Source organism: Arvicola amphibius, chromosome 6, assembly GCF_903992535.2.
Source record: "Arvicola amphibius chromosome 6, mArvAmp1.2, whole genome shotgun sequence".
NCBI lineage: Eukaryota > Metazoa > Chordata > Mammalia > Rodentia > Cricetidae > Arvicola > Arvicola amphibius.
In genome coordinates, this window is record NC_052052.2 from 63,196,623 (window position 1) to 63,212,946 (window position 16,324).

General features: G+C 43.3%; 1 protein-coding gene across 1 annotated transcript in view; it reads left to right on the top strand.

The window, feature by feature from the left end:
• Nucleotides 1–267: 267 nt before the first annotated feature.
• The window catches only part of Frem1 (FRAS1 related extracellular matrix 1), a 115,152-nt gene continuing 99,095 nt past the window's right edge, over nucleotides 268–16,324 (top strand). Inside the window, exons 1-6 of the mRNA XM_042055309.1 lie at nucleotides 268–519; nucleotides 4,572–4,666; nucleotides 6,907–7,231; nucleotides 8,183–8,198; nucleotides 8,803–8,987; nucleotides 15,009–15,332. Coding sequence (XP_041911243.1) covers nucleotides 268–519; nucleotides 4,572–4,666; nucleotides 6,907–7,231; nucleotides 8,183–8,198; nucleotides 8,803–8,987; nucleotides 15,009–15,332 — 1,197 coding nt within the window. The remainder of the gene's footprint in view (nucleotides 520–4,571; nucleotides 4,667–6,906; nucleotides 7,232–8,182; nucleotides 8,199–8,802; nucleotides 8,988–15,008; nucleotides 15,333–16,324) is intronic.

Sequence of the window (16,324 nt, forward strand, 5' to 3'; positions counted from 1 at the left end):
GTTTGCAGGATTAGAAAAGCACTTGGGAGGCACATTAATCTTGCCCGCGTTGTCAGGAGTGATCAGCGAGTTTTATTAAAAAGCCCAGATTGCCTGAAAGGCCTCCTTGTCTGAGTCTGAATGGAAGGGGCATGGTAAGATCTTGGGGCATGCTATCGGGAACCCTGGTCTCGCCCCCTGGACTGCTAGCTGACACTCTGGAAGGAAGTACAGGAGTCCTGCTTTGTTGAGCAGATTGCACCTGCAGACAGAACTGGCCCCAGCATCATGAACTCTTCAGGTTGTACTGGGCCCAAAGTCCTGCTGTTCTTACTGCTCTCGCTGCTTCTGCTGCACCTGGACCTGGCCAACTCCACCTTCGTCAGCATCAACCGGGGCCTGCGGGTGATGAAGGGCGGCTCTGCCTTCCTGTCTGGAGATCATCTGAAGTTTGCCATCCCCAAAGAGAAGGATGCCTGTAGAGTGGAGGTAGTGATGAATGAACCGATAACCCAGAGGGTTGGGAAACTCACGCCACAGGTAGGTCACATTCCACTTCTGTTCAGAATGTGTGTGTGTGTGTGTGTGTGTGAGAGAGAGAGAGAGAGAGAGAGAGAGAGAGAGAGAGAAAGAGAGAACAAAGTGTGGGAAGTCGGAGGCATAGTTAAAGGGTCTCTTAAGCCATCATTATGAGTATTGTATCATCTTTGAAACCAAGGAATTAAAAGGCATAGGCATGGGATCCTTTCTTTTTTCTCAAAGAGGTGGAACGTATTTTTGACTGCTTTGAAGGTTATATTTATTTGTGTGTGTAGACATGGGCATGCCACAACACACTTGTGGGGGGAGAAGAACAACTTTCAGGCGTCGGTTCTCTCCTTGAAATGGAGAATGAGCAGGCCATCGGGTTCAGTGGATATGCCTTTACCCTCTGAGTTATCACGCCTGCCCTGGTTTTGAATATTCTCGACTGGATTCATATAATGAGCCTGCCACTGATGTGTTCTAACCTGAATTATACTAGCATATTGCAGGAAACAAGGGTTTAACTCATGCAGATGTGTGCACACCTTTTCTTAACAATGCACAGTTACCAGTAAACCTTCCTAGTGTCCCCTCTCATCGCAGAGAATTTCCAGGTCTTACCAGGTGCTTGGCCCTAGAAAGTAGCTAGTAAACCTGCAGGGGAAAAAGAGAGCATAAGGAAATTATAGGTTTCTGGTCTCTTATTTTAGGGGAGAGGGGAGAAAGAGGGGGGAAAGAGGAAGATTGAGCTAGAGAGATTGAAAACAGAGAGATTAAAAGAGAAAGAGAGATATTGAGAGTCAGACAGTAGTGAGCAGTCACTTGGAGGGTGTGCTGTGACCACCCTTCCAGGGTTATTCTGGGCCCCCAATTCTGTCACTCATTGCAAGTGAAGCGTCTTTAGAGAAGATAGCGAGATTTCTAGACTGATTTCTTAGTTGGATCCTGTTAATTTTGAGACATTTTTAAGGTCATACTCAGACCCCATAATGACAAGGGAAATCGTGATGACCTTTTTATCATGTGACTCTGAGTTTCACAGAGTAAGACCTTCAGGTCATCTGTGTGTCAAACTGTCTCTGATTTTAAGACAAAAATCTAGTTATCAGGAGGATATGTACATCAGAGACAACAAAATATTCAACTAGATTAGGAGATTCTTGACTGTTCAAGAATACCTTCAAGTGCCCTTGTCATCCAGTGTCTGCTGATTATTTGAAAAAGGCCCCATCTGGTACTGGATGTGCATGCGTGTTTTTCTAGGAGTAAATACGACACAGCAAATGAATTTGCAGCATCTCAAGTGGACATGTGATGTGATCTCTACATTCTAAACTTTATTTCACGGTAGCCCATTAGAACGCCAAGCTTCGTTGCTTGGCATATCATATGTGTCATAGATATGTTTATAGAAACATTGTTTCTCTCCATTTTTTTAAAATCTAATTTTAAATTCTGATAATTTCAGGAAAGATAAGATTCCCAGGTAAAGTCTCGTTTGAGGAAAATTTATGCTTCTTTTAAATCCAGAGTGGTTCAACCCTGCCCCGGGGATTTACTTAGTATGAATTTTTGAATTAAGCGTGGCCTGAGTGCATAAGTGCATATGTACACACATGCGCTCGTATGCATGTGCGCACGCGCGCGCACACACACACACACACAGACACACACACTCACACACACACACAGAGCTAAACAAACATTACTTCTTAATAGAACTTACGAGGAAGCTGCGAGCTAGGCTTATGTGAATGCATCCCTAGCAAGACCGTTGTATTAACAACACCCTGCTGCGTAATGAAGAGTTTTGTGGGATTTGCACAGAAATGTTTTGTTCAACATCTGTTCAATTAATGTTTCATTTCATTACTGAAGTTTGTCTTAGAACCAACAGGTTCATTCCCCTTGCACGTTTGGAAAGCCACTTGCGTGGGTTCATGCTAGTGCCTTCTGTCTCCATTACCTCCTGGATAGCCAGTTAGACAGATCAATGGCTCTCAGATTCCAGGGCAAGGCTTCTCCACCCCCAGCTCTCCACACCTAGACCAGAGGAAAACGTTTTCTGGGTGGAAAATCATCACCTTGGTTTAGTGCTGAGCTTGCTGGATTTGAATCTGAAATACAGCATTAAGAAAACATCTCTAGTTTGAAGCACTTCACTGTCATTAAAGTGAGTAATGAGTCAGGAATGTGTGACAATTTAATTATAAATTGTAATTGAAAAGCAGTTGAAGTGGAAAAAACAAAGCTAGACAGTAATTAGAAAAGGATTTAGCTCTCCTTTGTTTTAGTTAGTAAATTTATGGTCAATCATGGTTGTCGCCTTTTATAAAAGGAAAACATATTAGGAAACACGGAACAGATGTTTCTTTTAACAAAGCAGATTGTCTCTTTATTACCATGGCTATTTGTCAATGATATGGGAAGGGCTTCTCTTTATCTTCTTCCTGGTTGTCAATTCAAAAGAGGACTAGGAACTCATTCCGACTAGTGAGAATGTCTTCCCAGGGTGGGTTATGTTGTCTGGAAATGTTTGAGGCTGTAAAAGGTGCCACGAATGTCGCACAGTGATGTGTGGATGCGCACAGGATGTTTCTCAGGACTTTGCCACCTTCGTCAGGGCAGGGCAAGACTGTGACTTGGGCAGAAGTCTTAAAATAAAACAAAAAAGCCAGGTCCTAATATAAAATAGTCATTTCTTAATGATCATGAATGAGGTGATGTGGTTTAATTACAACTTTCTTGAAGAAGAGTAAATTATTTTTGTTTCTCATCAGCCATTTGTTTTTTTCGGCCATTACTATCAAAGCTGTCATTTGCAGGAGTGTGAGAAGCAACTGTAGGTCCTGTTTGGCTCTCATCAACACAGCGGTGAACACAGCCAGTGTCTCCACCTTTGAACATAAAGACTTTAGCTGTAAAAGAAAGAACAAAAGCCACACAGAGCAGCGTGTCTGTGGGTGGGCAAATGTGTTGTCTAGACACACAGAAAGACCTCTTGAATTCAATTGCCCTAAGTTCCTGAAGGGGATAAATATTCTTTTTGATGAATAGCAGACATTTACAAAGCATTATAGTTCATAGACACAGAGTGGTTTAGAGAAGTGACTTCCACTAGTTTGTTTGTTTCACCTGTTTGCATTATCATAATTTAGACATCAACGAAACAAGACACAATTAGAAATACAACGGTGCATGGCTATAGGGGTAGGGAAGAAGGGGTTGCTGGTAAAAAGATGCCTGCACCCACACCACCAAAAGAACATAGGCACTCTCTCTCACCCTCTCCCTTTCCCTTCCCCCAACCCCTTCCCTTATATCTTTTTTTTTTTTTTTTTTTTTTTTTTTTTACTAGCCTTGTGTCCCAGGCTGGTGTGAACAGGACTTTTGGAAAGAAGTCGCGTCTGCAAAGACTGGTTGATAAGATTGATTGACTGATTAAAACTTCAGCGATGTTGAGAGGTTGGGATATTGCTGGTCCAGAGACTAAATAGCGATTCCTTGCCCAGCCTCATGTGAGAACTAATGTCCTGAGACTAACAGATAACAACCTTTCAAAATCTATTAACTGAGCAGACCACTGGCTTCTTCCGACCCCAAAGCTAAACTGTCATCAGATAAGATCAAATAACATCTGAGGCAAACAAAGCAAAACAAAATCCTTCTCGTCCTCCTATAACCACCTCTTTGTTATGTTATCTTTTTGTTCTGTAAAACTAGGAAAATGCTTCTCCATTAGAACACGGGATTTAAGATAACCCAAATCTGCATTCTCAGGCCATGGCTACTCAGAATGGCTCCAGAATAAGTTACCTCCTATTCTCTTCAAGGAGCTCTGTTTCCTTTGTTGGTTGGTTTCTCACTGACACTGGTCTTGGATTCACTGTGGAGCCCAAGCTGAGTTTGAGCTCATGATGCCCCTTCCCTTGTCAGCTTCCCAAGCTGGTTGCTAGTGTGTGTCCAAACAACGAGCCAGAACACAGCTCTTCAGGCCGTACTACAGGGCTGGAGAAATAAAGCTTCTCGTTGGTTTCCTCAGACGTTTTCTTCTTCATGTGGACTAGGTCTTTGATTGCCATTTCCTTCCCAACGAAGTGCAGTATGCTCACAATGGATGCCCAATTCTTGATGAAGATACTGTGAAGCTTAGACTGTATAGGTAAGTGGCACAGAAAGCCATCTTATTATTTATCTTATTTTATTTTTGCCTGTAAGTCATATCCTGTACTTCCTGGGCATTTTCTACAACTATATTTATCACAACGGAATTGTTAGAATCCAGTAAGAAAGCAATCAACAGAAACTGGAAAGCTGAGTGAGTGGGGAACAATTGCAGCCAATCTTCAATGCATTTGTCTCTTCTTCCTTGTGGCTTTCTACAGACTGCTTGTTTCCTTCCAGTCTTAAGCAGAAATTCCTATTTCTCCAGCCCATTACTTAACTTTGGTAGTTTAATCTATTGTTGTGGTGAAAACTACAAATACAAGTTCCTTATGAGAATCGGATAGACATTTATTATAAAATTGAATGAAGCCCTTCTGTTTGATTGCCAGTTGCTTAGTTATACAAAGTGCAGTATCTTCCATTTCTAAACATTAACTAATAACTGTTTAAAATCAATGATGAAATTAAATGTTCCTTAAAGGGAGTAAGAGGTAGTTTATTTTGGACCCATTTGACTGACCATGGCATGACCATATAATCCTGTAAAACACCTCCAACCTATGTACACAAGAGAAAACCCATGATTACAAAAGCTTATATGAAATGTTAATAGTAAAGCCTTATTCATAATAGCTAAAAGGTTGAAGGAATTGAACTGATAAATGGTATAACCTCACAATAGAATATTAGCCACAAAACTAGTTAAGTCCTGATTTGTACAACATGAATCAACCCTAAGAACATTATCCAGGTGAAAGCAGCCAGCCACAAATGAACAAGTATTATATGGTTCCATTTATATGAAATATTTTAATAGGTGGTCTATAGAGCCAGAAAGTAGATTAGTGGCTGCCGAAAGCTGGGGGAGGCGCAATCAGGGAGCCACTATAGAGTTGCAACCACCAAAAGAAAGTCACAAACAAAATGCTGTGCTCAAGACAGGAAATGACACCAAGGCTTCCCTAGGAAGCCACGACAGCAATACAAAGGGGTGTTCGGTCTTTCCGAACTTCAGAGTCAGACCAAACCAACTTCAAACAGCTTGCCAGGGAAGGTTTGGAAAGGGCTCGTGCCAGGAGGGTTGGAGGAGCTGCCATGCCTTGGTCTTGAGGATCTTTGAAGTAGAGCTCTCTCAGAAGGGCTGGAGGCAAGGGACCAGGGAGCAGCAGTTGATTCTGCTGGAGTCTCCTCTTCAGCCTCTTTGTCAAGCTTTTTGCCTTCTCTCTGCCTTTGTTTCCTCATTGGTGAAAGGGGATGGACAATGTGTACTGCAGGTACCTATCCAGTTGAGATGAAGGCCTTATTAAAACACTTGGGCCAAATTACAGACACGTTAGTTCAGAGCTGCACTGTCAGGGCGCATATCATTCCTGACCTTTCTCTCTTCTGCAGCGTGACAGTCCATCTCCAGTTGCCTCTGCAAATGTCCCAGAACAGAATCGCTGAGACCGAAACAATTACTCATTTAGTTTACACGGCAAGTGCTGAGCTGAACACCCAAATTGGACTTAAAGACCCATCCGTTCAGTGGCATTTCCAAAGAACAAAAGTTCTTGACATGCAACACTTCTTGACTCCTAAACTGAAGCTCCATCCATAAACTATATAGCCCTTAATCTCTTCTATTACGCACGTGCTAGGAGAGGGACCCTGAGGTCTCAGCGGCCATAGATACTAGGATGTTTGGTGAGTCTGAGAGCAGGGTGGAAACCAGTTAAGGAGGAAAGCGGCAAGAAAAAGCGTGGGCGCAAAGGTAGAGATGGAGCCTTGGAAACCGAGGCCCAAAGTCGGGGAAAACATGGAACCAAACTCCGCCTGTTTTGTGACGGACAATTTTTGTTCTTAATTTGGTTTCGCCTTGATTGTCTTTGAAATAGGTTCTCACTAAATTGTGTGGGCTAGCCTCAAATGCAGTCTTCATCCCAGGCTGTCCTCAAACTGCTAGTAAAACTGACCAGTGAGTTTTATTTAAAAAAAAGTCCAGATTTCCTGAAAGGCCTCATTGTCTGAGTCTGAATGGAAGGGGCACGGTGAGATACGATACGTGTACTGTCAGGACCCCTAGTGTTACCTTTTAGACTGTGGGTAGACACTCTGGGCGGAAGTACCTCATCTGGGATTGGTGGCGTACATCACCAGACCCTGCTCGTGGAGAGCCATCTTTAAGATGAGTGTGTAAGTCTCAGAAGAATCTAAGCACCGACGAATAAGCCCTTTACCCTGTTCTCTCTCCAGATTTACTGAAACAGACACCTTCATGGAAACCTTCCTCTTGCGAGTCCATCTTGTGGAACCAGACTGTAACATCATCCGCCTGAGCAGCAGTATGCTGGAGGTGACTGAATTCTACGGATTGTCCCAAGCCATTGATAAGAACCTGCTCCAGTTTGACTATGATAGGAAAGCCAACTTGGACTGCACCATCAGACTGGACCCAGTGGGGACTCATCTGCCAGCCCATGGCAAGCTGGTTACGCTGAATCATAAGCCGGAGGGACCTCGTGGAGATCAGCCGCACAGCTTTTTTTCGGAGACCCGTATGTACCTCTTCATAGTTAAGGTTACTAAAACTGACCAAAATGGCTGTAAATGCTCATCCTGTGCTATGATGAAGAGGTGTGCTTAACAAATATAGGTTTTTAACTTGTTGAAAATGTAAGTTAGGGCTAGTGAGACGGCTCAGTAGGTAAAGGTCCTTGTCACCACCTTGATCTGAGTTCAATGCCTGTAACCCACGTAGTGTTAGGAGAGAGTCTACACCTCCAAATCATCCTCTGATCTCCAAACACAAACTATGGCACCAATTCTTTTGGGAACACAGGCACACACACACACACACACACACACACACACACACCAGTGGGATGGTTTTGTAGAAGGGAGCCCTGGCCTCCAAGCCTGCTGCCCTGAATTTAATCATCAGGACTGTGTGGTGGAGGGAGAAAACTGATTTCTCCCAAATAAATAAAATTAAAATATAACTTAAAACACATTCAAACAACAAAAGAAAAATGTAGGTTAGTTAAGGCTGTGAATTTGGAGACAGAATCAGAAATACCTGGGCTTGCTGTCTGTATTTTCCTTTATTGATTTAGTTATCAATGGGTTTTAGCCTCCGTTAGATGGGAAAAGAGAACAGCTCTCTGTAGAGCTGTGTAAAGATGGAGTAAGGACATAGTTTGCTTAGCACGGGTCTGGTACCTTATAGTGCCCATGACTTTCCAGCTACGATTATAGCAACGGCAGCAGTGGCGAGAGTGGCTTGTTCTTTGCTCAGTGTTGCTGGGCTATGTTCTAGTGGAGACTGTAGGCAGCAGCCAGGATTGAAATCCAGGATGATGATTGAACTGAATTCCCTTGTGGAATTCATTTAGTTACTGTGTTTTTTCAGTGTTCCTTGTGTTAGTCATACAGTGAGAACACTTTCTATCTGCATAGAGTTTTCTAGAAACTGTGGGAAGACCCAGAGGCAGGCATAGTATTACCTGGGATTTTGGACAGAAGCTCACAGCTAAAGTTGAGCGTCAGTCATGTCATTGTGTTCCACAAGCACTGGGTAAGAAGTAGAGTATCTGTTTCCTATATTATGGAAAGAAGAGTCCCTGAGTACCATTCCCCAAGCAAGAGTGAAAATACAACGGGGAGAGACAGACTCTTAAAGACAGTTATGGGTTCAAAAACGGGATGGTTCAAGGAGCCAGAGAAGGGTTAAGGGGAGTTTGCTAAGACCAACCAGGGCCGGGGAGGAGGGATTTCTGTGGGCAGACAGACAGTCCACATGAGGTTGTATAATGTAGAAGGAAATACTGGCTGGGCTGTGAAATTCACAGTGAGCCATGGGCATATTTGTCAGAGATATTCAAATACCACAAAACCACTCTTTAATTTTTTTTTCCCTCAGCCTATTTCTTGGTGGGCAAAGTCAGATGAGACAACTGGTCAACATCCTTTTTCTCTTGTAAAAGAATTTATGACCTCTCAGAACAACGACAGTCTAGTCATGAAGAAACATGTGTGTTTAGTAGTCCTGGGGCAGTGAGTGAAGCTACATCTAAGGCAGGAGGATGGCTTTGGGGTTGGTATAGTCACTGTGTTCAGGTGATTGTCTCAATGCGGTGCTGTGCATTCCAGAGCTGAAGTGTCCAGGTGGAAGCTGTGCCCTGGGACTGCAGGAAGTGGGGAGTCTGAGAGCGAGTTGTGAGGAGTTCCTGATGATGGGGCTTCGCTACCAACACACACGCCCCCCTTCTCCCAACGTCGATTATATTGCCATCCAGCTGGATCTCACGGACAGGAGGAGTAAAACCACGTACAAGGTAGAGTTTGGAGTTACGCATTGGCGTCCTTAGCTGGCTCATGGGAAAGCAGTTCCAGGAGGTACTCATGCTAATGTCTATTCAGAGGAGTTACTGCACTATTGAGGCTTCAACCTCAGGCTTGTGGGGTATGCCTGGAAGTGCTTCAACCAGCAGCTTAGGCATGTAAAATTAGCATGTAGTTTCCATCTTTGTTTCTTCTGTAGCTCTACACCATGAGGAAGGGATTGGGGCTGTTTACATGCTGTCTTCCACTTACAGTCAATGTGTATATATGTATATATAGGGAATGTGTATGCGTGAGTGTAAGCATGCATATGCACTGAGTATTGAACCTGAAGCCTTGTGTATGGTAAGAGTGGACTCGGCCACATCCCTACACCTTAGCCCCTCCCTCTTCAGCATTGTTTATGGGTTGACCCTTTGTAAATTGCCTTTCTCCAATGTTCCTTTATTCCTCCTTGACATCAAGGCATCAGCTCTGTAAGCCCCCACGGCACTGAGAGGCAAGACAGCCTAGTCCCATTTCATATCTGCAGTAGGGTGTATCACCTGTGCTTTTGAGACCTTGGGACAGAGGTCTGGGTCCCCGAGGGGAGGGGTTCCCAAAGGCTCCTCCAGCTCTCTGTCTTCATTTTCCTTGCCCTCCTCCTTCTAACTTCTTCACGCTGAAATGAAGACCCAAAGTGGATGCCTTCTTATGAAATATTTAGTACACTACTCTAATGTTCCGTAGTCTACAGTTTGGGAAACTGGGGAAATAGTGTCCTGCGTGTGCAGCCCAGGTTTATGCCAATATGCGGCGATCCAGGGCGACTCTGGGTAAGACCTCCAGCATTACTGTACACTTTCCCACTAGCATTTCTCTGAATAAACCCAGTCTAGTGGAGCATCTTTACCCAAGAAATTGGTGATTCCATAAATGATCAGAAAATGATGAAACAGACTACAGAATCTTATGGTTGAGATACGGAAATAAAACTTAGATGGAGTGTTGCCTAATTGATCAGTCAAATCAGCCAGGGAACTTTGCAAAGGTCAGGTTTCCCTGTCTGTTGCTAGTAGTTATGAATGCTGGTGCCCAGATTGCCTGGGTTCAGATATATAGTTATTAGCCACCTGACTCTGGACTGTAGGTCTCATTTTCTTTAAGTTAAATGAGGGTGTTGGAACCTAACTCTTAGTAACTGAGGGGGTTAAATGAGACAACCCTTATAAAGTGTTTGCTACAAAGCTTGGCATGTGGTAACCATATGCATATCATTGCTAAACAGCCACCAACAGAAAGAACTTGTGGTCAGCCAGGTTGGGAATAATAGTGGAGCTCAGCCTCCTGTTCATAGTGGTGGCCTTGCTATTTCTGTATGGCTGTCTTATGGCTGACAGAGCAAAACTGGATTCCACTGTGCTAACACATATTTTCTTGTTTGCTTTGTTAAAAGACTCTTTCATTACCAGTGACTTTTTACCTTTATTAAAAATATTAGCTATTTTTTCTTTCTGATTGATTTTTTATAATTATTCCCTCAACCGTGTCAAAGGCTTTATTTGTGTTTTTAGGTCAGTTCCATCTTTAGAAGGTCATGTCCTTCTAAACGAACTTCTCAGGATTTTTTTTTTTATTTTGACAAATCACAAAACATGTTCATTTATAAATAAATGTGAGGGCAGTGTGCACACTGGGAAAAAAGCATTAAAAACATGGGAAATAAGAAGAAAATCAACCTGATTTTATTGATAGCCATTCTCTTACACACAGACACACATGAGAACCACAGGCCCCAGAGCTTGTTTGGTGGCGTCACCTTATCTGCGAAGCTGTGAAGCTTGCCCTCTGGCTGCTTTTGTGGCTGTGCGGATCATTCTTGCTGATGGACTAAATGCCCACTCGCTCATAATTTTCTCCTCTACCTTAATGAATCACTTATTATCAGTACTGGGGATTGCACGGAGGCGCTCACAAGTGCTAGGCAAGTGCTCTACCCCTGAGAGACGCCCACAGCCCAGTTTCTGCTACGCTTTTAAAGGTCGTTCTCCCTACATTTCTCTTTAACACCTAAGGTAAGTTTATCATCGCACATTTTTTTCTGCAGCCAAATCTGCAGAGCTATTTGCTAGAAGTGTGCACTAGCTCCCATGGATTGTAGAAAATCCTTCTGTGGTGTCAATGACCCACAGGCTAACTTTTTGTCCGTTTCGCGCTTCTTCGATGGTACCATGGCGCTCTAATTGAAAGCCTTGGTGCTGCTCGCCTTTAGACTTCCCTTGGTCATTCTTGCCTCGTTTTTCATTTCAGATCAATAATTAAGTAGGTTACATTTAAAGCCTTTAAGTTGTTTGTTTTAAACCAACATTAGATTAAAACTGAAAATTCTGTGAGGAGGAGTTGGCATGTGAGAACCTTGCCATGCCTCGTCTTCTCATACAGAGCATGTCTCTTCCTGCTGGACAAACGTCATTCTACGTGCCGATGGAAAGAGACTTCCCTCTGTGTGAGTCAAGAACACTTATTAAATCCAGTCCGAGGAGTTCTTGTGAAACTACCAGGAACAGAATCTTTTCCTCTCATGGTGTCTTTTCATTGGCGATTGGTGGTAAACAGGAACGCAACTTTTTGGTATAATTTTCTTTTATCTGGCTTCTTTCCTAAATTCAATTATTTTAAGAAATTTTCGATTCTCTGGGCTTCAAAAGACCATAATTATATCTTTACTAATGATGATAATTTGGGCCTTTCTTTTCCTGTAATTATTCCTTTTACTTCTGCTCTCTTCCCCACGAGTTTGACCAGAACAATACTAAATACAATGCTGCTTATAGGCATTTTTTTTTTGTCTCGGTAGTCTGTCTATTTCAGCTGTATACATTATCCTTTTTAATGCTTCTTGCCTTGATTCCATCTATTTGAAATGAATGTGGCCACCCTGGTCCCTTTGCACATCATAAATTTGGGTTACATTTTTACTTCCAATCTTTCTATGAACACTAAGTGTCTTTTATATGAGGTCTACATGGCTGGGCATTTTATTGTCATTTTAGATTTTTCTTTGATTATGGAAATATAAAATACATTACAGTAATAATGTATATATGTGGATTTTTTGTATCATCTTTTTAATATATTCTTGCCAGTAAAAAGGAAATGTCTCCTAGCATGTGCAAAGTCTTGGATTTGATTCTCAGTATAACACACACACACACACACACACACACACACACATCTTACAGAATATAGTATATTTCATTTGACCTAAATTTGCATATTTGAAAGTCCTTTCACTCCTTTTACTTCACATTTTGTTTAAATTTAAAAGTATTCTAAAGGCTGGAACTATTCACTTAGTGTTAGGGTGCTATTCTAGCATGCACAGGTGTGGGTTTGAACCCCAGCACAACACAAAAGCAAACAAATATTCTTTAACTTATATTGATCTTATTTTAAATCCATACTTGCAGAGGGCCCTTTTGACTGCTTCCTATGTGTGGTGGAAATTGTTCTTTTCTTCTGGTAGTTCCCGGGCTCTATTAGTGCCGTTGGCAATTTCATTTCTAATGTGAGGCTGTCAGGTTTTCTTATTTCTTACACAATCTGCCTTTTAAGTAAGTAAGTACTATGGAAATTCGTATCCTTTTTGTCTTTTTTGACATTTTAAAGAATGCATTTATTGCCGGACGGTGGTGGTACATGCCTTTAATCCCAGTACTAGTGAGGCAGAGACAGGCAGATCTCTGTGAATTTGAGGCCAGTCTTGTCTACAAAGTGAGTTGAAGGAAGAAAAACCCTGTCTCAAGGTTGTGAGGGGTGGGGGAGAGAAAAAAGGAAGAAGAATGCATTTATTTAGATTTTAGCTCTAAACTTAATTGGTCTCAATGTTGAGTCCTAGTCCTTTAAAACCAAGATTTATCTTTCCTGTTATTCTCCAGCGCCAGGCCATGGGCAGCTGAAGTCCCTGTGGTGTCCCTTCTCATCACTCTGCCATGGGAAAAGGAAGCCGACTCCTCTGCTTCTCGTTTGAGAGCCTCCTCTTCCCGATGTTGTTGGCAGTTTCTGAACCTTTGGCTGTTGCCTGGACTGGGGGATTGAGAGAGGGTACTGTGGAGGCAGATCTTACCTGCTCAGGAACTAATAGAAAATGATTTCATGCTCTTTGAGCTTGCCAGATGTTTCAAGTTGCTTTCTTGTCTTGGGGAAATTTCCCAATTTCTCTGGAAAACTCCATCACAGAACCTCTCCCTCTATCCCAGAAGGGAGGGTTCATTCCTCCCTAGCCTGAGCTATCCCCGGCAATGCTTTCTGCAGTCAGTAGAATATGATCTATTTCTCTAGGTTAATGGCACTTGATTTCTGACTTCTGAAGGACGGTCCCCATAGGTCAGGATCCAGGATAACCCCAGAGCCAGGCCTCTGCCCCATGTGGCATGGGCACACTCACATGTCACTTGTTGATAGACACAAGGACAGGTAGAATCTAAACAAGATCTCTAACTCTTAAGTCTCTCTATCTTCCCACTTATAGATGGAAATTCTGGACTCCCAAGTATTAAATGAGACTTAGCCACCATTATTCTGCTTCTGGCAATCTAACTTCCTAAGGGGTAGACCTTACACACCTGTACAGTGTAAGGCTCTACGAGGAACATTCTCTCCCGATGCCTGCGGCAAGGGGCATGGTTTTATCCCTTCCTCAACCTTCATGGGTTTGGGGGACTTGTCTGGGGAGTCAGCTCAGCATCCTTTTTCCCAGATAAGTCTTCTCTATCTTTCTTGATACTTTTGTTTTCCTATAGTGAATGGGAGTGTTCCAGAGTCTGGAGAAAACAGACTCACATACATTTTGAATATAGCATCTTTCTTACTTTTGAAATCTGATGTCTCTTATTTATTTGTTTGTTTGTTTGTTTATTATGAGCTCCAGTTGAGACTGATGCAGGATGCCATCTGTCAGTCTTTCTGCTAAGAGCAACTGAAGAAAAACTTGTCTGAACATTCTCTCCTTACTCCAGGACCGGTTTCTGGAGTTCTGGTGTGTGGGACACTTTGATGTCGATCACCGAGCCTGCTTCTCTCAACAGTGGGTCACATCAGTCCCATGATAGCAAAGCTCAGGCTCGTCCTTCCCATACCCCACATTGAGACCTCAATGTCATGGTGCCCTTTTCTGAGGGTAGAAGATCTCTCACGTGTGGCTCTCTCATCTGGGGAGGACACCTTTCTGGTTTCGGTGGTCACTCGCAGTTCCCTTGTCCTGTTAGGCAACTGGACAATCCCCTACGGCCACACAAGTACCCAGGGATCAAGACAGAGACCTTTCTTCTCCCCGTCTCCCTGCCGTCGTTGAAACCACATGACCTGAGGAGGTTACTGGTGTCTGTGCCAGACACTGCCTGCTGCTTTACTTTCATGGTTTCATCTCATATGTAGGAGTCTTGAGTTTCCATTTATAGGGGAGAGGAACATGGGATGTAGGAATTGTGGAACTGCTCTAACATACAAATAACAAGTACTGAAGGTTCAAGCCAGGGCTAGGCAGAGAGCTCGGCAGTGAAGAACACTTTCTGTCTTTGCGCCCTCATTGTGGCTCACAACTTGTGTCTCCAGTGCCAGGTGCCCTCTTCTGTCCTCTGTGGGCTCCTGAATGAACGTGATGCATGTGCGCATGCACACGCACACACGCATACACATGCGCGCGCCCACACACACACACACATAAACACACTCACTCAATCAATCACACACAGAGATTTTCCTGATACTAAAACAGGTGCTCGTTCCAAATCTTTTGCGCACACTAGAGTCACCAGGAAGCTCTCGTTGCTAGTTTTCTAGTTTCTTCCTTGGAAGAATTAAGTGAACATCCGGAGGTAGTCACTGGTGGGCATCAGGTGATTCTACATGTAGCTGGGGGTCACAGCTGGGCCGTCCTCTGGGCTGCAGCTTCACTGTGTCCCGTGACCTTAACCGTGCACTTTACAACTTCACTCATGCCATTCTCTCCTTTTTGTTTTTCTCTCCTTCAAAAGTCAGAGAGTGCGTGGTTGCCTGTCAACATTAGGGTGGGCATTCCTAACCAGGCCCCCAGGGCTGCTTTCATGGCCATGTTTGTTCTGGAGGTGGACCAATTCATTCTCACCCCCCTGACGACCTCCGTTCTGGACTGTGAGGAAGATGAGACCCCCAAACCCTTGCTGGTGTTCAACATCACTAAGGCCCCGCCCCAGGGCTATGTGACCCACCTGCTGGACCATACCAGACCCATCTCTTCGTTCACCTGGAAGGATCTAAGTGACATGCAGGTCGCCTACCAGCCACCAAACAGCAGTTACCCTGAGAGGAGACACTACAAGGTAAGACGGAAGGGAGGGGAGGCATCCAACCTGGTGGGTTTCAAATACGTATTTGAAAGCCTGTTTCCATTAACCCCTGCATCTGCTATTACACTCAGTGTCACAGAGGAGGCTTGATTTTGCAAGTCACAGGGCTGCCTGAAGAGACACTGGCCTGACAGATTGAAGAAAGGTGTTTTATCTTGGTGAGCAGCAGGCTTGGTTCCAGCCCATGGCTGCCATGTTGAAATCCAGGTGGTTTTCATGTGGCTGTAGCTCTCAGTTGTCCAGAGAAATCAGAAGTGTGCAATGGAGGTATAGTCTTGAGGGCCATGGAAATGGTGGAGACAGGAGATTGGCTGTTAGCCTAGTTCCAGGTTCAGTAAGACACCCTGTCCCAAGAGAATAAGGCAGAGTAGGACACAAAACACCCTCCTCTGGGCTCTGTGCACACACAGGTTTGTACCCCTGAAGTATACACATTCCACATATACTGTATTCTTACATACATATACACATAAAAATAATAAATAATAACACTAAAGTGTATGTTTCAGAATAGTAGAGAGGATTAGTATGTTCCCTACATTGGGAAATGATATGTACAAGAGCTGAATATAGATAAGCCAATTACCCTGATCTGATTAGGACACAATGTGTAGACATGCGTATCTGTGTGTATACTATACCTTACAAATATGTACAATTGTGATCAACTAAAGAATTAAAAACAAAAACCAAAGAGTATCTAGGCACGAAATGAATGGCCTAACAAAAATAAGTTACTTACTATAATAAAATAATACCCTTTTTTACAGGAATGGTTAGTGAAATGGGTCATAATAGCCCCACACTGGATTGTATTTAAGTGAAATTTCTAGAAAGAACCATAGTATAGAGACATAAAACAGATACTGGTGCTTGAGCAGGCTGAGTGGTAAGAAGGGGAACAGTAGCAGGCATGGGGACCTTTGGTGTAATGGAAAAGCGGTTCCTTCAGAGGTGATTGTGCA